This window comes from Schistocerca piceifrons, chromosome 1, assembly GCF_021461385.2.
Source record: "Schistocerca piceifrons isolate TAMUIC-IGC-003096 chromosome 1, iqSchPice1.1, whole genome shotgun sequence".
Classification (NCBI taxonomy): Eukaryota; Metazoa; Arthropoda; class Insecta; order Orthoptera; family Acrididae; genus Schistocerca; species Schistocerca piceifrons.
Window position 1 is genome coordinate 516,647,678 of NC_060138.1, and position 23,254 is coordinate 516,670,931.

Sequence of the window (23,254 nt, forward strand, 5' to 3'; positions counted from 1 at the left end):
AATATGGGATATAGTGAAAGAGGAGACTGACAGAACTAGAAAGGAACGGGAGCAAATAGCATTAAGGGTAGATGACACATTAGTAACCGATGAGCATAGTGTGGCAAATTTAACAAGTACTTTATATCTGTTACTGATAGAATGGGATTGTCAGGATCAGTAAATAATGCCTCTGAATATCTGAAACTAGCCTTTACAAATAGCTTCAGGTACATGAATATGTCACTCACTTCACCAAAAGAAATAACTTCCATAATAAAATCTTTAAAAACAAAGCATTCTAGTGGTTACGATGAAATATCAACAAAGTTAATTAAGGCATGTTCTTGTGAGTTTAGTACAATTCTAAGTTACTTGTGTAACCAGTCAATTATAACTGGGACATTTCCCGACTGGCTAAAATATGCAGATGTTAAGCCTCTATTCAAGAAAGGGGAAAAGAGATGCCACTAAACTACAGACCGATTTCACTTTTGCCAGCATTCTCAAAAATTTTAGAAAAAGTAATGTACAGGCAGCTTCTCAACCATCTGACCACAAATAACATATTATCAAGAACAGAGTTTGGATTTCTGAAGGATTCTGATATCAAGAAGTCTATTTACACCTACAGTGAAAATGTACTTAATTCATTAAATAACACATTACAAGCAGCAGGTATTTTCTGTGATTTGTCAAAGGCATTTGATTGTGTGAACCACAACATCCTTTTAAATAAATTAGAATTCTATGGTGTCATGGGCAGTGCTACAAAATGGTTCAAGTCATACCTCGCCAAAAGGAAACAAAGGGTGTTGATGCAAGGGACTAGTGAATTAAGTCATCAGTCATCATCAGAATGGGAAGAAATATCATGTGGTGTCCCACAAGGATCCGTCTTAGGGCCATTGCTTTTTCTTGTGTACATTAATGATCTCTCATCAGTTACACTGCCAGAAGCAGAGTTTGTTTTGTTTGCAAATGACACAAGTATTGCAATAAATAGTATGTCGAATGTAGTTCTAGAAAGATCTGCTAATGATATTTTCATGGATATTAATAAATGGCTTAAAGCCAACTCACTGACATTAAACTTCGAAAAGACTCACTGTGTGCAATTCAGAACCTGTAAGAGGTTTCCACCCAGCATATGCATAAAGTATGAAGAAGAGCAGGTAGAAGAGGTAGACAGCCTTAAATTCCTGGGATTACAACTTGATAATAAATTCAGCTGGGAGGAGCACACCACAGAACTGCAGAAACGCCTTAGCAAATCTGTATTTGCAATTAGAGTGTTAGCAGACATAGGTGACATAAAAATGAAAAAGCTTGCATACTTTGCCTACTTTCATTCCATAATGTCATATGGTATAATATTTTGGGGTAACTCTGCAAGACAAACAAAAGTTTTCAGAGTCCAAAAGCGTATAATACGTATTATTTATGGAGTAAATTCGTGGATGTCCTGTAGAAACCTCTTCAAAGAACTGGGTATACTCACTACTGCCTCTCAGTATATTTACTCCTTAATGAAATCTGTCCTAAATAATATATCTCTTTTTTTTTCCAACAAACAGCTCAGTTCATACATACAATACCAGGAACAAAATTGAGCTGCACAAGGACTTAAAAACACTTACTTTAGTTCAAAAAGGGGTCCACTACTCAGGAACACTCATCTTCAATAATTTGCCAGCAAACATAAAAAATTTAGTTACAAATAAAGATCAGTTTAAAAGGAGCCTTACTAGTGGCCAACTCCTTCTACTCCATTGATGAATTTTTTAATAGAAACAAATGATGTATTGTATATACTCATACTATTAGTATTGTTATTTCAGCTAAAAAAAATTATGACATGTTCTGCATCCATGAGGATCTCGTAAGCACGGATCTATGGAATGAAAAACTAATCTAATCTAATAGCTCCTGGGACTGTATTAAGTTATGGTGCTGAATGTACATCCGTGGGAAGGAACCAAGCAATGAAGTTTTGACCTGTAGCTGTTGGTGAAAGGAGATTTTCATTGATAAAGACATGCCTTAGATCAAAACTTTCTCCAAAACAGTTGTGTGGACTGTCAAATTTTGCCATTGAAAGTGATATGTTGAAGTCGATAATTTCAGATTCTATTTTGAAACATCTTTCTAAGTTAAAGTTCGAAAAATTTCATTATAATGTTTTTATTCAACAAAAAATGCTTGGTATATACTGAGTAACTGTAGAAATTATTCATGTCTTTATTGATAGAATATTTCTCTTTTGAATAGTACACCAATTTGTGTTATGACTCTCAGTAGCTTTCATAAAAATTTTGACTGCGATTATTAGTTGTCAACTATTTTCATACCAAATTTTAAAAAGTAACTACTGACTGGTGAGTTTTGTTCATGTGTAACATACAAATTACACTGTTAAACACTTTCTTATGATTAATACCTTAGTATAAAAGTAGACGATATTTTCCATTTCTGTCCCAGATTTCCAGTAAATAAAAATTGAATATTTCTAAATTATAGAATGAAAAAGCTCCGTTATTAAATGAAAAACTAACAGAAATTTTATATTTTCTTTTTTTACACTCACTGTAGGATGTTGTTATTGAAACTGGAATTTTTTGCTTTCACCAAAAACTTTTGAAGATCGCAGGAATTATCTTAAATGGAAGTAAATTGTTTATTCTTTTAATATTTAGCACTGGAAAATTATTTCTGTTACAGAGGAATATCTCTGCAATAAATGAATTATTTGAGAAAATCAGCAAACCAGTTGCAGATATAAAGGTTTTTTTTAACAACTGTGACTTTGGTTTCAACAATTGTAGAATTGTCTTCTTCAGAAGCATATGGACCTATTGAGGAAATTTTTTACATCAAAGTCAAAAAGAATTATCATGTTTTAAAAGACGTACCCAACCAGTCCCTTTTTGATACAACATGGTGATTGAAATTTACACTCAATCTGTTAGCTACGCACAATACAACTAATATCTGAGATGGAGGGGGTCTTTCTGTGTGTGTGTGTGTGTGTGTGTGTGTGTGTGTGTTCTTTCTTATTTGAGATGCTATTTCTCTCCAGTCAGTGTTTCTCAATTTAAAATGACATGTAAAGTAACAGGCAAATGTTACCTCTTGTCCAGTAACACTGAAATGGGCTGAGACAAGCCTGCTGGTAATCTCATTGTGGTAATGTCTTCCTTTCTGGGTGCCTTGTGCACTACTGACTTCTATAAGGGACAGTGGTTGCTCCAAGACATAGGAGTAATATTTTGGACTGTTATTTATAAATTTTGTATAGACTGAGGAATAAAATAATTATTCAAGATAATGATACCATCTTACTTAAAGGCTTTCCAATAATCTCGACAAAAAAGATTTGTGTGTGAAAAACGCAGTAGCCACACTTAATTCTGTTGAACACATTTCCTTTAAAATATGAGTCCTGTTGCTATTTAGCATAGTTTTATATTTTTTTGTGAATTTTTACTTATTCTTTTGTTTTTGTTTAGTATGAGAAATATTTGGAACAAGTGAAAAGAATTAATGCTCCGAGACCAGGAAGAAAACCTTCCTCTCAGGAGACAAACATAGTTGAAATAATGGCAAAAATGAAATCAAAGGTATGTTTATTTCAGAGTTTGATCTGTTTTTACATAATGTAGATAGTGAGATGATAAATCTGCTCGGAATTTTTGCACAACTTTTCTTGCAAGGAGGTGTGTTTTGTAACTACTGAATTTATTTAGTCCTAATTCCTATGTATCTGATACCAAAAGTTCTTTTTAATTTATTTATAATATGTCATTGATGAACTGGATAGTAAGCTTTAATGACATAGTGATTGCAGAATATGAATTCAGAATTGATTCCTCTGTCACCCTCTCTATCTAAAGTGGAAGTCATTGTTTGATTTGTAAATGTCAACTACATTAGCATGGTATCATCTAACAATGGAAAATCCAGGATGGAATAACAATAATGTGGAAAGGCTAGCTTGCTTCTCACCACATCGGGGAGGCATTGAGTCCCGGACAGGTAAATGAAAAAGAATTCTATAAATATTCAGCTATTGGCCTAAGCCCTTTGTCTGACATAGAAAAAACACATATTCACAAAAGCACAACTCGCACACACGTGGCCACTGTTGCCTGCAGGTATTAAAGAGTAAGATTTGGAAAGTTCTTTTCTGTTTCACACTTTCAATGTACTCGTGTGTGTGAGTTGCGTTTGTTGTGTGTGTGTGTGTGTGTGTGTGTGTGTGTGTGTGTGTGTGTGTGTCATCTATTTTTGACAAATGCCTTATCTGTGACAGTCTTTTTGTTGTGCCTATCTGGAACTCTGCATCTCCACTATATGGTGAGTAGCAACTTTCTTTTTGATAATGTTGTCAATGTAACTCATCTCCTGAAGAGCATCGAAAGTTAATAGAAAAGAATAAGTGTTACCTATAAGTCTTTTAAAAGCTGTCACCTATTTATTCATGTTTTTTTTAAAAAAACCTATTTTGATTGCTGACCAGCTGAGATTTTGTTAAGTACTGTCAAAATTTTGTGACATGTACCAGAAAATAAACTCTCATTCTTCATAAATGCCTTAACTACAATATCTCATGTGCGTATTTATAGTAGTGCTCTAACCAGAAAGTTTCTATTCTTAAAGTATTATCTGAGGATTATGAAGGTATATATGAGATGGAGACATGCTTCTGGAAGTAGAAAGAAAAAAATGTGTTGTTGGGAGGGCATTACAGTTGAGTGTGCAGGGCTACTCTTATTCACAGTCTATATATACACAATCCGGAGGGTAATGTTGGAAGTTCCTTGAGGTTGTTTGCCTACATATAGAGAAGGTGCAACTGTATAAAGTTGCCACAAAATGCAGAAATATCTACAGAAGATTAATGCTTTGTGCAGGATCTGTAGTTATCCTTGCTCTTAATGTAAACAGTTATAATGTGTTCTATGCAGACAGATAGAAAGACTCATTATTGTTAGGTTACATGAATGGCTTTCAATAATTGGAAATCTGAACAGTTAAAAAATGTCTAGGAGTATACATCCATAGTGGGACAAAGCTGTAAAACTAAGGGCAGAAAAAGCAGATTCCTGTTTGAGATTTTTCAGAAGATTTTGATTGATTCTTGAACATTGTTCTTCAGTCTGTGACAATTAGCAGATAAGATTAATGGAAGAGAGAGAGAGAGAGAAAGAGAGAGAGAGAGAGGAAAAAGATCCAAAGAAGAGCATCAAGTCTCATCACAGGTGCCTTTAGTAAACATCATGGAAATGCTCACACAACACTGGTGACAGAAACTACAAGAGAGGCAATCTGTATTCCAGGAGGTTTACTCCTAAAGGTTTGAGACCATATGCTCAATTAACAGCATCATAGATATTTGGGCGTATGTGGAGTTTTATCGAGAGTTATTCTATTTGCACATCATTTAGGAATGAACATGAAAGGAGAAAACTATTGTGATACTTGAAGAACCATCTGCCATACACAATAATGTGACCTGAGTAAAATAGATGTAAACATCAAAAGAAATGGGAGTTAAAGGTAAGAAAAAGAAAGTAAGAACACTTCAACATGTTAGATCATGTAATACCAGCCTAGTCAAGGATGTGCCTACCATTGTAAGAAAGTGAAATATATGTTACAATGAATGAAAAAAACTCTATGAGAGTAATATCTGTGTCCTGGAAAACGAGACCGTTTGACATTGATATAAGAGGAGGAGGAATTAGTGTTTAATGTCCCGTTGACAAGAAGGTCATTAGAGATGGAGCACAAGCTTGGATTAGGGAAGGATGGGGAGGGAAATTGGCCATGCCCTTCAAAGGAACCATCCTGGCATTTGCCTGAAGCAGTTTAGGGAAATCATGGAAAACCCAAATCAGGATGACGGGATGCGGGTTTGAAATGTTGTCCTCCTGAATGCGAGTCCAGTGTGCTAACCACTGAGCCACCTCACTTGGTATTGATATAAGAATTCCAGGGTATTTTTATTAGTATTGGAAACCATAACCACTAATAATGATATTATGGAAGTATTAACTGTTAATGATACACTGGAGGAAGGTGAAATAAATTTGGTGCAGTCCCAAATCAAGGCTTTATGATTTTAAAAATATTTGCAGCCCATACTTTCACAGGTAGTGGTGATGTTGTCTGGTAGCAGAAGGTTATTGACCCACATCATGTCAATGATTGTCACGGAGTACCTCATGGAGCTGGTTGCAGATGGTGATAGACACTGCATGAGCAGAACAAGTGGTAATTATGGTTACTCATTCCATCCGTGTTATGACAGGACACCATTGTTTCTCACCTAGGCCAAGGAAACGGCATGGGTTCAGGCTCGGACATGTGGTAATCCAGGTTACCATTGCAACAGCCTGATCCCTGCAATTTGCTTTGTTGCTTATGTTCCAGACCCCAGAAGCTGCAGGCAATTTGTGGCAACCAAACTTGATTAAGTGCCAGGGCAAAGACTTCCATCATGTCAGCATAGCCTTTCTAAAGCTTCTTACCACAGGACACAGTGACAGCTTTCTGTTCACTTGGTCATAGATTTGAGCTCCCAACTCAATAGATAGTGGTGCAGCATGCCTCCCCTCTTTGGAAGATTGGGTGTACTGGATCACAAACTGATATTATTTCTGGAAATTACTTACAACAAAACTTACATTTTTACACTGGGAATCAGACTAGCACATGTAGTCAAGCATGGTCGGTGCATCCCATCACTGCACAACATATCAGAATAATTGTATGGCCTTCTCATGAGGGTAAGTAATGACTTCTAATGTAGCTGCCAGCTCTTTTGCACCTTACTTAGGCTGACAAGAAATTGCCTTAGTGGCAGCAGTGTAGAGCTTAACTGCCAATGCACTATATGGTGAATGGCCTTCTGTACTTCTGCCAACTTGACTCTTGACTTGGGTATCTCCTACATTTTTGGTTAATGTTTGTGAAAGTCTCACTACAGCAAACCTAATGTTAAGCAGGTCTAACCTGGTCTATGTTGTGCCTAAATCCTGATTCACCTTTTTGGTGGCCATTTTCACATAACCAGCTGTGACCATTGTTAAGCCTCTTAGCATTCTGGTATAGTTCATTACTGCTTGCTCTAGCTTCCTTAGTAGCATTATATGCCATTCTGTTGGAGCCTTAGTATGTTTTGCCTCTCTCCTTCCAATTGCTACACTACCTATGTATATGTGATCAGTGTCTGCAGTGCTAAATATCATCTTCAATAATCTGCCTCCTACTATGATGCATCCCATGGGCCAATACTTTCCTCAATGATGCCGTGATGTAATTGGTGTTAATGAATTCTTCCTCTACTAGCTGTAGGTGATGGGGTACCCTACATAGTTTAAGGCACATAGGTGATTGACTCCCAGTTGGGATCCTATATTGTGTCACCTGGGTTGCTGCTTATGTGCTATGTGGATTTAACAAGTCCTGAAATTTGATCAGTAATTTCTCCAGTGCTGCTGTTTCTGATCCTTATAAATGCTCTACATTTACATGTAATACACACTGTTGGTTTGCTTGTGGCTAGGGTCTGAACTTGTACTATCTAGATCATTTTCATATAGAATATTTATATTGGTGACCAATAATCCCTTAAATTAATTTACATCTTTGGTCTCAAAATTATCAACACAGATGGGCACTACTTGCTCACCATCTATTCCCCGTATATGTGGAATACTCCTGCACACGAAACATTGTGCTTTATATAGCTTATCAATTCCTCTCAATGGTTCTACCACACATAATACATTTACTTGTAGTTCTGTTCCCACAGTCACCCAATGCTGTTTCCTTGTTTCTTGTGGTACTTTATCAAGCAAATCGATTCTTACTGATTTTTCACACAAATTGATCCTTAATGATCTTGCACACAGTTTATTGGTTTGTCTTATATGAGAGATGAACCATGTGGCAGCACATCAAGGACAACAGTTTCTCCCAGCTGGAGCAATGTTCCCTTCAGTTGTACCATGCAGTGTACAACGTCAGTTGTAGCATGATGCTTATACATGAAATCTAGCCCTAGGATCATGCAGTACCCTCCACTTAAAGGGCAATCCTTCTAAATCTGAGCTACTTCAATGGATCATAATGTCCCCCCCAAAAGCTATAGAAATGAGAAAGTTATTTTAATGATCTCAGTTGTCTTGGGAGAATCAGAAGTACTGCTCATTGTTTGCAGGTTGATCATTGTTTCTGCTCATGAGGTATTCAGTGTGTGCAATTTTCCATCGAAGTTAACAATTTTATCAATTGTAAGGAAGCTGGACACAGCTGGTGTATTAAACAGTGACAGTGGTAAACATCGACAGTCACTGAGTGCAGAGGTTATTGATAATGTCCGAAGACACTTGGGAAGCTCTCCAAGGAAATGGTTGTGTCGATTGAGCCAGGAGACAGGCATTTCGTACAGCACATTTCAAAAAGCTGTGAAGTAATTGGCACTGTGATCATACAGAGTGCACATGAGGCAAAGATTGCAAGAAAGAGATAATGAGAAAAGAATGCGTTACTATTGATGGTTTCAGAAGTTTTTCATTCAGTGTCCAGACATTCTCTCCATAACGTGGTTTAGAGATGAGGTGTGGTTCTATTTGTCAGGTTACATTCACACATAAAACAGCAGATGCTGGGCTGGTGTAAATCCCCAAATCATCCACAAAAAACCACTGCAAGTTAAAAAAGTTGGAGTGTGTGTTGTTGTCAGCTTCCAGAACTGTTGGCTCCATTTTCTTTGATATGACTATAGTCAGTACATACTATATGGTCAACTTTGATACATCTATGGAGCAGCTGAATGACACTGAACTTAGAGAAGATTATTTCCAACAAGGTAGAACGATGTGTCACACATCTAGCACTTCCATGCTACTTGAAACCAGTTTATTTGGTGTCCGAAGAATCTCAAAACATTTGTGGTCCCCCCTGATCATCTGACCTATCCCCTCTCACCCCCCCCCCCTCCTGATTTCAAAAGCAGAATGTACAAGAGCAGGCCGCAGACAACTGCAGAACTCCATGAGGCCTTTACACTTGAAATAAGTAACAGTGAGAAGGATACAGTCACACAATGTCGCGGAATATGGTGAAATGAGTACAGTTCTGCATTGATGTTGGTGGAGGGCACTTCCAGCATTTGCTGTGAGGGCTTTGTATGTACTTCTTTGTCATGAGATCCAGACTTGCCACAAGCACGTCAGTACCAACGTTTAATAAAAATTTATGTTCCCCACCATCTACTATACCAAGCAAGCAACATTCCACCTCTACATATATTTTTGTAACATTGCCCCTCAGCAGACTTGGAGATCTTGTTGCTGTTTATCTGTTAATTATTTACTGTCTGTTCTTTCCATTATGTTCTTTACCTCTGTAGTGTCACTCTTGATGTCCCACTTTCCCTCATTTTTTACATTGTGGTTGACATCCCTCCCTTCATGTGTGATTCTTCCATCCACAATGATAGCCCTTCATGTCAGCAGAAAAGACTTTCTTTTATCACTGACTGCCATTACTCTATCTATCTCCTCCATGCTGTAGGTATGCCTATAGTGTCAGCCGTGTCTTTTGGAAATTTTGTGTGTACCCTTCTTGGCACATTGTGTGAGTGTCCCCTTTAGTAATGCATCCAACACCCTTTGATCCACTTCCCGTAGAATGATCCTATTTATTTCATCATTATCTACCAATTGAAAGATATCTGCACCAATATTCCATATCCTATCTACAAAATTCTCAACAGGTTTATTTTGCACCTGTGACACTTTATTTGGTTCTTATAGTATCTGCAGCTATTTAGACTCCTATATTGCTGTGCCAGACCTTTCTTGAGTTCATCAACTGACTAAACATTCCTTTGGTCCTCATGGTACATAACATAAGTTTTCACATCTTCTGTGAAGTGCAACTTGATCATCTGCAACATCTGTTCATCTTTTCAAAATCCAAGCCTTGCAGCTGTTAGCAAGCTATCTATAAAGACTAGTGTATCCTTCCCTAACTTGCCCTAAAAAGAAGTAACTAGGCTTGTAACACTAGTTGAATCTAAGGTGGGAATGGTCAAATTGGACGAGGTTCTGTCCTCTCTTAGAGCAGCCAACTTATTATGTAGTTCTGTATTATCTGCTCTCAATTGAGATATCTGATCCAGAAAAGATTTTACTACCTCCGGAGTGGTAACCCTGTGTTTTTGATCCAATCGTTATCAAGTCTTTATCCATTACACAAAAAACAAAATGGGAACATCGGAAGTACAGTTAACTGTAATACTACTGTAACATTACACAGTCCTTGCACCTAATCGTGAGCCATGCATATTCCCAACACTGTCTAGCGTAGAGCCTTTATCTAGAGCATGTCAGGCTTGGATGTGTGTTAACCCACGTCACCAATGTGACAACCTGACCCCTGCATTTTGCTGTTATAACTATATTCTAGACCCCGAAAGCTGCAGGCAATAGGGCTATTATGACAAGACTTGCTCAAGTGCCAGTGGAGCCTTCCATCATGTCAGCACAACCTCCTTACAGCTTATTGCATCAGTATTCAGTGACAGCTTTCTGTTTACTTTGCCACAGATCACAGCCATCAGGATGAAAGGCAGTGGTGTAACAGCTAGACGAAGAGAGGAAAAGCTTGAAGATTAGTGCAATTTTCTTATATTTTAACTATGCCTGTGTACCACCATTATTTGTGTGCAGAAGAATGCTTGCCTGTCTTCAATTTTTCATTATTATTTCCACACTGGAAATAACAGAAAATGCAGCCTTCTTAGAGAAGCATAATTTGGTTTCAGTACTATCAGACATACAAGCATACTTAAGTGAGTAGCAAAATTAGTTCTTTCAGCTACTTAACAAGGATGATTTTGTAATTAGTACATTAATAGACCTGTCCAAGACCATTAACGCAGTTGTTCATGACACAAATTTGAAGCATAGGGGAAAGAGGAGAATAAAAATTCAATTATATCTGTAAAATACACTACAGTGGCCAAAAATGTAATGAAGGGAGCAAGTGAATGAAAACAAGTGATCTAGTTTGCTGAGAAACAACTGGTTCTTTCAGTTGTAGCTTTAGGTGTCTGTTAAATTATTCATTCATTCTTTTGAGTGATACTAGTTTGTGAGAGCAACCAACTGAATACATTCAGTTCAGTCAGTTGTAGTTTTACATTTGGCACGATTATTATTCATTCATTCATTTCTTTCAAGTGAAACCAGTTTGTGGGAGCAATGAAATGAAAACAGTTGACACAGTCCATAGTAGATTTGCATATTGACTGAGTTGCTCTTTTTTTGTTTTTCAAATGAAACTAGTCAAAAGTTCTGCAAGTTGCACCATGTATTCTCTCTTTCAGCTAAAACCACTCTTTAGTGTGTTAGTTGATGGAGATAATTATCTATTCATTCTTTTGAGGGAAGGCAGTCTATCATACTTTTATTGTTATCCCAAATGTCATCTCAGGGGGTATGTCAAAGTTAAAATAAGGATTATTTATATCATTTACTTATGTACTCAATAGACTAATTAATATTTTCATCATTTGAAATAGGCTAGTATACTGTTGTGGATTAAGTTGTTCCAAATGTAATTAATACATAACTAATCAAGTACATGTACATGTATTGTTGGCACTACAAAACTTGACATAAAAATTGCCTTAGAAAAACATGAAGAAGAAGGAAAATGCCATATTTTAGTGGCTGTTTGCATTATGTTGTACTGGAAAAGTGTGGTAATGTCTAGTAATTAAAAAAACATTTGAATATAGCCCTTAAACATGTATTCAGCTATATATTTTTGTGGAAGTTAAAAATATATTGTGCAGAAAATTATGTTATCAGCTACATACATAAAAATCAAGCCCGTTCATACAAAACTATTTGCATTTCACAGCTTTTGAAAAGTAGTTTTAATCACATTCACACATGGGTACTTCAATCTAACATTTAGTGTATCTTTAGCCATCATTGTAAACAACTGTAACCACATTCACACCCTCTGGACAGCTGTGAGTGACAACTGGAGTCACCTGACTCTCTGTGCATTCAGTTCTCAGTGAAAACATCTGATCACATTGGTCTGTAAAATCATTATTGTTAGCTGCAATCTATATCGTCAGTCATCACTTTTACTGTCATTCTGGTATTTGCTTTTTATTGATTGCCAGTAAGTAGCTTTTAGACCCATTTTTTCCATGCTTATGAATAGGGATTTAATCAATAGTGAACACTGTATGCATCAAAATGTCAAAACCTCAGTGCTGAGGGAATGAAAGAAATCAAACAACTGGATAAAAAGTGGTACTCAAGATAAATTCAGTGTGGTATACAATGTCTGCAAGAATGATTCATACTCTAAAACTATATTAATTAAAGAAATGCAAAGAAAGTTAACAAATGATGATAACTGTTTCTCTTAAAAAATGAAAAAAAACCCCAGAAATGACAGTATATACTTTAAAGGCTAGTGATTAAGCCACCAAACAAATTAAAAAATGGTTTTTATATCCTTTCTGTTCATGTCATCTCAGTAAGTACCAAAAGAAAATGATTAGTGATGGTTGCAAACCAGCAGGAACAGATTCAGAGCTTCAATAAATTTAAATCACAAATTAATTGTTCATTTATTTTAACTTAAATTTATAATTTACAATTGCATCAGTTATTAACCTATGAAAATCAAGCAAAAATCCATATTTAGAGAATCTTTTAAGAAAGCCAAACTTAGAGGCAGTTAGGGAAGTTTTCCTAATTTAAATCAGTGCTCATATCTGGTTTTACAGGTGGGTGTCACTCCAGCATATTTAAGTATGGCAGGAAATACACTCTGTATCAAGAACTAATTACAAAGATAGTTAGACATAATTCTATCAAGCAAGCACAAGATTGTGATATTCGGCTAGAAACACCATCATAGCCAGCAGAATACCTACATTTTAGGAACTTGATCAATTTTGTAATCCCCCTAGGAGCTTTATTTTGCAACTAATGTGTGTTGATGGCATTTGTAGTGTCTGCACAAATCAATGTAATGTATCTGTGTCTGACTGTTTTCAAGTGGGTGCAATGTTTGCTGCTGTTGTGAAGAAGTACTCAATGAATTTAGACACAAAAGATTTGAAAGTGTCACCATCTCTATCAGAGGTATTTTCTGGTTTGGTTTGTCCCTCCTCCCATTTTATAAAATGTTCCGTATATATTGTCATAAAAATGCAGCATCCTCAAGGACTAGATTGTTTAGGTGACAAGTGAGGTGACAGATAGTTCATCATTGTAGACTTGTATGACAACAAATTCAGACCAAATGAAAAAGGTCATAGTAAAAGTGCCCAATTAGTTGCATCAATACATGGTGTACCTCCCATTGGTGGCTACACTGGTGTGTATTTTTGCACACAAATGGTCATAAAGTTGCCAGATGGCATCCTCCCATAGATTGCCCCAAGTACCTTGAGCATTTTGTTGCAATTCAACAAAGGTTCTTCGGGGCCTCGGGCAATGATTAGGCTTCTGCTTTATCATGTCCTAAATGTGTTCAGTTGGAGAGGGATCTGGTCATCTTGCTGAGCAGTGCAGATGTTGTACACCACGAAGAGCTTGTTGCATCACAGCAGCCATATGTGCACATGCAATGTCATGCATAAAAAGCACATCACCTTCCTGTCAAAGAAATGGCAATAGCACCAGCATGGCAACCTGTGCAATGTAACGAGCACTGGATACTTTACCTTGCAGAAACACCAGTTGTGACTGGTGAGTTGTAACTGATGCCCCCACCATGTTATGAAGCCTGGGAGGGAACATGTGTGTCATTTGTGAATGTACTCTGGAGTACGCAACTCACCAGGTCTACACCATACATGTCTACATCCATCACTCACATACAGACAGAACTTACTCTCATCACTGAAGATAATAGAGCACCAGTCCACTCTCTGGTCAACTCTTTTATGAAACAAGGGTAACTATGCTCAGAGGTGTTGTATAAGAGGTAGCGTGGCCAGAGGTACCACATGATCATAATTCTGCTTCAGACAGACTGTTCTCAGTGGTCTCTGATGACACAGCAAGTGCAACAGGTGCTCAGATTTCATACTGTGTAGACATCCAGAACCTGGTCTACAGGTCTGGAGACGTTCCCCCGACTACTGTTGAAAGTGGTGACACATAATTTACACATTGTGCCCAACATGTGCAGAAATCCATTGATATGTCCACCTTGCTTCCTGCAGGCCCATAACATGACCTGTTCAAATGGCTGGAGTTGTTCAGTGGGAGTACGTACTTGTGAGTGGGGCATGGCTGTACATTAGAGTGAATGTTGCATACTCTGTCCACCTCTAAACACAGCACAGTTACTGTCTGTAAAGTAAAAACAGAGTGAGCACCATCTGATTGCTGATGACCATGAAAAATGGAACACTAAAACTACAGCCATTCACTATGCATGTATTCTGCTCTGATGCCACTGAATGCAGTATAGAGGGTGTTGCACATTTAATTTATGGCACTGTAGCTTTTACCTTATTTTTGACCATAGTACAACACTTCTTAAAATCGTAATTAATTTGAGGGAGCATGCTTCAGTTATTATGATTTTTATTATATGTTCTATAGTTCACAGATTAGTAAAATTGCAAGGGGAGTTAATGACTGGGCCGGTACTACCTTCAGAGGGTGAGATTGCAAGTTATTGCCAAAAGAAACATTGAAAACACTTTAGGCTGGTGATGGCTGGAAAAGAGGGGCAGGTTATCAGATTCCAGGTAGAAGTGAACTTACCTGTATTGAGGACTGGAGAGACAAAGATGAAGGCTAAGTCCTTAGAGAGAGTAGGAAATACTGGAAGGAAACAGTGCATATCTTCAGGAAAGAATTCTGAATTAAGCTGTCAGTCATCATTATACTAGGGACTAATTGCATGTGATACCTCACAGCATTCCGTCTTGGGGTACTTACTTTTTCTTGCATGTATTAAGGTCCTTACATCAGTAACATCACTAGATGTTAATCTTTTTTGCAGATGATACAAACAATAAAACTATAACAATGAAAACAATCAATTTTTGACAATATAATTGTAATTGCATAGATAAAAAATCTACTCACCAAGTGGCAGCAGAACATGCACGTAAAAGAAGGTTACAAGGAACCTCTGGCTCTAAAAGCTTGCATAATTATAACCTTCTTTTATGTCCGCACTCTACTGCTGCTGGTGAGTAGATTTTTTAAACAGTAAACTATTATCAAATGAAATGTAGTTTTAGAGAGAGCAGTCAATGAAATATTCATGTCCTTTAATAAATGGTTCCTAGCCAATTCTTTGAAAAGAGACACAATATGCAGTTCAGAGCATGTAAGAGGATTCGCCCTCATATGTCGAAAATATGACGACAAGCAGATAGAGGAGGCTGATAATGTAAATTAATGGAATTACAACTTGATTATAAATTAAATTGGGAGGAGCAGACCACAGAACTGCTAAAATGCTTAAACTTTTTTTTTTTTGTTATTAGACTTTGCTGATACAATAATAAAAAAAGCCAGAAAACTTCACTTACTTCCATTCCTTAATTTCATATTGCATCATTTTTGTTGGAGCTTATAAGAACTATAAAATTTACTATATCTGTAATGTCAATTATTTGTTGTGTAAACTCTGGAATATCTTGCAGAAGCCTGTTCAAGGAATTGGTAATACAAACAACTGCTTCATGAAATTTGTCACGAATAATAAATCTCTTGCTCAGATCAATAGCTTAGTCCATGGACTCAATATTAGAACTAAGAATAATGTGCTTCAAGATTAAAAGTCACTTACTTTGGTTGTCAAAGGTGTCAGTTATTCAGGAACGCATTTTCACGGTTTTGCTGCTAAAAGGAGCCTAAAGGATTTCTTTGTGGCCAACAGATTTACTAGTAGATCCTGTTGATGTGTAAACTATAGTATTTAACAGGGAAAATCAAGATATCTCCCTTTGCTAATGCAGCTGGCTGCAGAAGCAGGTCAAGCCAACTGAAAAAGTTATGCAACACTGCATGCCAGTATGGCGAGAACTGCTGTCCGGGCTCCGAGCCAGGTACTGCATGTTGTCGCCAAGTCAGGTGATCAGAACGCCAAAGTAGGACACAGCAGAAAGATGGAGTGAGCACTGGTCAGGTGGCCTAATTAACCTCATGCTCAGGTTGTGGTTCTACGGTGACTTAAATGGAAGAAGCTGGTGCTATAACAGAACAAGCATGAGCCAGGCCCATATAAATATTTCTAATTTTCAGTTAGCACTTCAGTCTGCCATTATCCAGCTATGAGGAGGGATCTATAACACTCCACAGTCTTTGCATCTATTAAGGTACAAGTTACATGGATCTAAACATCTCCCACTGACCGAGATGCTACTAGCTCCATTGCTGTGCTCATGCAAAGTTGAATTTGTGGACTTGGTGCTCTGTATCAAAAGGGCATCTTGGTGGCCTTTCCTTCATGTCTGGTGGCTTGCAGCCACTCATCTGCTTCCACTTCTGCAGGCAAACTACCTGTTGCTTGCACTGTTCCTGTGGGCAGACAACACTGCTGATGGTTGCTTCTTCTGTACGCATTTTGCTCGCCTAGGCCACCTACTTCTGAGGCTGCTAGGGGCAAATGGACGGTATGGGTGATGCAGTGTGCTGACTCTGTGAAGTCAGTGGTCTTGGGGTGTTACTGGTACTTTACTTTTATTTATTTTGCGTATGGCATTAAACTACATTTCAGTACTGGATAACATTATTCTACATTACATATATTCACAGACAAACATCTAGTCCTCGTATATATTCAGTCGATTTTTGGGATGCCATGAGGAATTCTTCAAAGTTCTTACTGAATGCTCTGGCACTGCATTCTTCTCTGATGTGTTGAAGAGTGAGTCGGTACATCTTCCATGCCTGGTTCTTAGTTGGTTCAGAGTTGACCAGATCTTGCGGGGATGATCAAACAAAGGAACTGCCTCAGTAATACAAGGTATTAGGTGACAATTTGTTGGGGCATTTTGGAGCCATTATCTTCTCCAAGAGTTGATGTCGGCCCCAGTGAGGCTGTCGAGAGAGAGGGGAGGATGTCTTGAATGAAGCTTCTTGATTCTCACATCAGGTACAGTGATGTGTACTGGTAGTTCAGCGTTTGCTTCAATCTTATTGTATTCCCTGACGAAGGCTGCTTCTCTTCACGTTTTTGGGAGTGCCGTACGGCTCAGGACAGGTAGCCATATGTTAGGTATAGACCTAACAGTTCCTGAAATAATGCACATGGTGTTGTTGAGTTCAACATCGGTTTTGTTCACATGGCTACTGTTTAGCCATACTGGTGCACAGTACTTCACCACAGAGTATACTAGGCTCAGTGCAGATGTCCTCAGGGTTGTTGCTGTTGATCTCCAGGTGGTTCTGCAGAGTTTATGGATGAGGTTGTTTCTTGTTCTTACATTGGCAGCTGTTTTTGTAAGGGTAATTTAAATGAGAAGATTCTGTCTAACGTGACCCCCTGGTACCTTGGCTCCTTGTTGTGGCTGAGACGTGTGTCATCAAAGTATACTTACAGGGCTCTGTTGGCTTCTCTGTTATTGAGATGGAAGCAAGTTACTTCTGTCTTTGTGGCATTAGGCCTAAGCCTCCATTTATGGAAGTATGCTGCCAGGACAGACAGATCGAATGTCAGAGTTTCTTAATTGTATCAAAATCGGAGCTGCTTGTTGCCCAGTCATTAGCGTAGCCAAATTTCTTACAAGCTGTTTCTGGCATGTCAGCAATGTATAGGCTGAAAAGCAGTGGGGCTAATACTGAGCCTTGAGGTAAGCCATTTTGAAGGAATTTCTGGCTACTGACTTTGTTTCCCATGATGACCTGGAATCCTCTGTTACCAATCATGTTACGAATGAGCTTTGTCACTTTTTGAGGGGTTATTTTCACCAGTTTATAAAGCAGGCCTTTTCTCCAGATGGTATCATAGGCTGCTGCCAAGTCAATGAGGGGCACAGATGCTTTTAGTTTCTTTTGGAAGCCCACTTCCATAGGTGTTGTAAGGGCCAGGACTTGGTCTGCACAACTTTGGTTTGGATGAAAGCAGTATGATTGGAGCACATCTGCTGGCCATACGGGTCCTGGTCGTTTGTAAATGTTACTTATGACCAGTTCATCTATTTTGATTATCACAGAGTGCATCTTGCCATTTGTGGAGGTGGATAGCAGGTGAGCATTCTCTACTTTATTTTTGATGTATGTGGCTACTCCATAGGCATGGTGGTATGTTGCGCCAATGATGTCATATCCTGGTATTTTTCCTCTGGAATGTAGTTGATCTTCGTTATCTGTGTGGGTTTCCTGTAGGGAAACCATGTCAATGTTGTGCATAATCAATAACTTTTGAAGAATTTTGCATTTGGTTTTACTAATGCCCTCAATATTCAGTTGGCATATTTTAATACTTGTTCCAAGTTTCCTAGATGTTTGGCCCCGAGAAGGGCTTTTGATGTGATTGTGAGTCATTTACTCTCGATTATGTACTTCTCAAATAGCCAGGAAATCTAGAAAGATTGTCTGGCTGCCAGTTTTGTTGCCTTCTTAGCACCACCCACAGGTCACGTGTGGGGCAAATTTCAGGGTTACACCCATGGACGTGAAGCAACTGGTACTGAATCACTGTTTCTCTTGGCTGTCACCTGCCTGCAGCTGTGAGCCATGTGCTGGCCAGCACCTACCTCAGTGAGCATGTACTACCGACACCCTGCAAGTACTTGCTGTCTTTTGGAGAGATGTCACAACTACTGATGTATACTGAATGATAATTGTATAGTTGGTCAGAGCTGTTTTTCTGGCAGCTCACTGGGTGTCTTATCACACACTCACTGCTCACCCTCACCGTGGGGTGGTGGTTCATGGTCATCCTGACCTCAGTCTGCCATCACAACAACCCATCACAACACCCAGGCAACCTGCCATTACAATACAATTAATAATATCAAATGTCATGAGTGTGGACATAAGATTTGACTTGCACTTCCTTATTGTAGTAATGTGATCAATATAAATAAGTGATGCATATTGCATTCTGTTCATGTTGCATGGCTGCATTATCTCAAGATTTATATCTTATCTACCTCTGTATGTACACATATGGTATGGAACATTCTAGCCAAATGTAAATAATTTTGGTGTAAAGGTAACAACTCACCAAATATTAGAGGTGCTGAGTCGTTGACAGGCACACAAACAAGACTGAAAACTTTGATAGCTTGTGGATGAACCCTTTCTCAATCCAGAGTACACATACACACAAAAAGTCAAATGCCCACCCACCCATCCACACACACACACACACACACACACACACACACAGCTAGTAGAATGTTCTATCGCACTGCAGCTGTACAGGTGTGTGTGTGTGTGTGTGTGTGTGTGTGTGTGTGTGTGTGTGTGTGTGTGTGTGTGTGTGTGTATGCGCACACATGCTTGAGAAAGTATTTGTCCACAAAAGCTAGTGGAGTTTCCAGTCTTGTTTGTCTGTCTACCAGTGACTCATTGCCTTTATTATTTGGCAAGTTGTTACTGCCAAATTATTTGCGTTAAATGTATACATTTGATGGTGGTGATAACTTTCTTACTTCCCAATGAATGAAAATATATTTCAGAGTTCCATGAGGACCATTTTAAGCTGGATCTGTGTAAATAATATTAGCATGTTTTTTCTGAATATGTGCTACACATTCTTGTTTTATGACAAGTTATATATAGTTGAGGCCCTCCTTACTGTGGATCTATGGAATAAAAAGTATCTCTAATCTGATCTTTCTCTTGTAAGCACATGGGACATCTGTATGTAACTCATCTGCCACCCGAGAAGAAATAGTCATATTTTCTGACAGTGCAAATATTATAATCAAGCCTGGAAAACCTTCAACACTAAAAAAAAAGTTCATAAAATTTTCTTGAAAATTATTAACTAGTTGTGTAATGGCACCAGCGGACATCACTATGGAAACCAAATAGCTGGTGCAACATTATTGTCGATCACTGTAGTGCCACAACCCAGAGGCTGCTGGACATCAGGAGTGAGTCCTTGCTAGGTCGTGTAAAACTCATCTTTAACAAAAGTGTCTCTGTAATTGGACTGTCACAAAACATAGAAAAACACAATATAAGCAATTTTACAGTACAAAAGAGCTCTCCATGCTATTAACCCTAGTAGTGTGCATCTCTAAAATCATTATTCAAAAGGTACACCAGAGTCACCATGACTCACAATTATTTTTGCCAGAAAGTAACATATTTTATAATGAAATTGGACTCTCATGTACTGAACTCATTGTATTTCACCTCTCTCATGTTGTACTTTTTCAATCAATATTAGTATTAATAAATTCAAAATTCGAGACTAGGTAAAAACTGGTACATAAACTTTTCAGTGAAGAAATCTGAAAGTCATCTGGACCTAAAGACTTTATTTGCAGTTTATTAGATGAAGATGCTATTCATTTTACAAATTGCACATATTACATGAATATTTCGAGGTATTATATATTTCGTTATTTCAACACTCTTGGAATACGGACCACAGTGTTATTGGCAGCTGGCAGGCCTGAACAATTAGGAACAACTGTGTTCCAACAATAACCACTCTTACTATGGATGACCGTATTTTCTTCATTGCTCTTTGAAGATTTGGTAGACAGGGGAGTTTTACCATTGTCCATAACTGCTGGGGAAGCATAAGTTTCAGAATCACTTCCATCACAAAAGTCACTTATGTCACATTTAAAATTATGTTCTTCTACAATGCTTCCCACATGGCAGCTTCTGTTAGTAAAATTTCATTCCTATGTGCCATTTTCACATAAATGAACTTCACACTCAGTGACAGAACAGTTACACAATGAGTGCAAGAGGGTCACAATGACCATTAAAAAATATTTCTGTCAAACTAATTAAACAACAGTGTCTCTCAACTTCGAATGGCCGTCATCTACTAGGTTTCACTCAATGCTGAATTTATGTTGGTGGCAGTGGGCTGCATACGTGCAGTGGCACATGCATATTAATAAACGAAAAACTCCTGGGTCAGAGTGACCCTTGTGTGTGCTTCTAAGGTTAAGAATAATATTTGAGGGAAAAACCAATAAACAAAGCAGAATATTCTAAATCTTGGGGATTTGTATGTATAAGAATCTGAACTAGAAGTCACACATTATAGAGCTTCTTGAACATCTAAACTATGAAAATTATGCATTACAGATGATAGCAGACTCTCTATATGAAAATGTCAAGTTGGCTTATATGTGACTGTTGGCTTTCCCGGCGTAAACTATTGATGAAGGTTTCTCGGGTCAGCCTCTTCGAACACGCACTAACAACTACCTACTTTCAGTGCAATGGGGAATTCTTCGAGCAGATCGACGGTGTGGCCATGGGCTCCCCATTGGCTCCTGCGATTGCAAACTTGTATAGGGAACATTTTGAGGAGGTGGCCCTTCAAACTGCCAGACAGAAACCAAAGCACTTCTTCCGCTATATCGATGACACTTTGGTCATGTGGGGACATGGCAAACAGGCACTAGATGGTCTTGGACACCTCAACAGCATCCATCTGAACATCAAATTTACAATGGAAATGGAGGAAAATGGATGCCTCCCCTTCCTTGATATTTTAATTAAGAGGAAGGCAGATGGTTCGCTAGGCCATGCAGTACATAGGAAGAAGACACACACAGACCTATACCTTCATGCAACAAGCTGCCACCATCCAGCACAAAGACAAACAGTACTGACCACCCTGGTACATAGGGCGCGCGCCATCTGTGACAAAGACAGCCTACCATCTGAGCTGCAACACCTGAGGGAAATCTTTCACGAAAATGGCTACAGTGAAATGCAGATCAACAGGGCGCTTAAAAGGAGGAAGGAAGCAGTGAGAACCCCAGAAGAAGATGATGACGATGAAGAAGAAGACGAACGACTCGTGTTCCTTCCAGACGTGGGTCCGCTCTCAGCCAAAATTGCACGACTTCTGGGCAAATACAGTATCAAAACCATTCTACGACCACCACCGAAGATGAGGGAGCTCCTAGGTTCTGCCACAGATGCACTGAACCTTAACACACCAGGAGTATACAGCATACCATGCGAGTGTGGAAAACAATACATTGGGCAAACACAGCGCTGCATATCTGAACACTACAAAGGACATATCAGATGTGTGCGACTGGGTCACACAGAAAAATCAGCCATAGCAGAACACAGCATAAATGAAGAACACACCTTCAACTTTGAAAACACGAAGGTAATGTGCTGAGCATCTGGCTTCTGGGGAAGCATTATCAAAGAATCCATAGAAATAAGGATTCACAACAATCTGGTCAACTCAGTGCAGCATGGAACCCTGCGATAGCGGCAATCCGTCAGGAGCACGCCTGTCAATGTCCTCCGCCGCGGACGCAGACAGAAGGCTTACACCGAGAACCGAACGTGGCCGCTGGGGGCGACTGCCATCCCCACCACTGCGCGCACGCCGCTGGTCTACAGCAGGCACCGGAGATCCAGTGGAGGGGGGTGACCGCGCATATAAATAGCCCACTCTCCACGAATCTCGACACTTTGCCAGAAGATGGGTAGTATGACACTTCCCGAAAAGTCGCGAGATATCAATGCTATAACCCGGCTGGAGACCCGAGAAACCTACATCAAGTTGGCTTATGTTTCCAGGGCTCTCGGGTGTTCAGTTGGATGCTATTGTTGAAGTCCCACGATATTTCAGCAAATAACCTTTCCACCATCATCAGGTGGTTCTGATGGAATGCTCTGTCTGCTCATTGTCAGTGTTATTTATGTCCGTCAGTCTGGCTTCAGTTCCCTGTGCTGTCAGTCCGATTGCAGCAGCTGACGTTCCGATTGTGAGTGCCGATGCTCTGATTGTGGCCGCCGACAATCCATTTGTGGGCGATGACCCCGGTCCATGCCATCCCCTGCGTCGCGCCGGGTGGTGGAAGATGCAAAATCCCGTGGAGCATCCCCAGCAGCCGTTGTGGAAGGATCTTGTGTTTGCTTGAGGCATGACTCCTTGATGGAGATAAGTAAGGGTTTCCATGCCTTGCTCAGTTGTAAACCTGTGTCTCAGTATATGAAATTGTCTGTTACGTGAATTTCAATGGCCTCCTTGAAGATGCTGTCCTTGTAGAAGCTGGTAGGGGCCAGAATCTTGG

General features: G+C 38.9%; 1 protein-coding gene across 1 annotated transcript in view; it reads left to right on the top strand.

Annotated features, from left to right (window-relative positions):
- Positions 1–23,254, top strand: part of LOC124797979 — a 225,771-nt gene that overhangs the window by 112,507 nt on the left and 90,010 nt on the right. Inside the window, exon 7 of the mRNA XM_047261158.1 lies at positions 3,489–3,599. Coding sequence (XP_047117114.1) covers positions 3,489–3,599 — 111 coding nt within the window. The remainder of the gene's footprint in view (positions 1–3,488; positions 3,600–23,254) is intronic.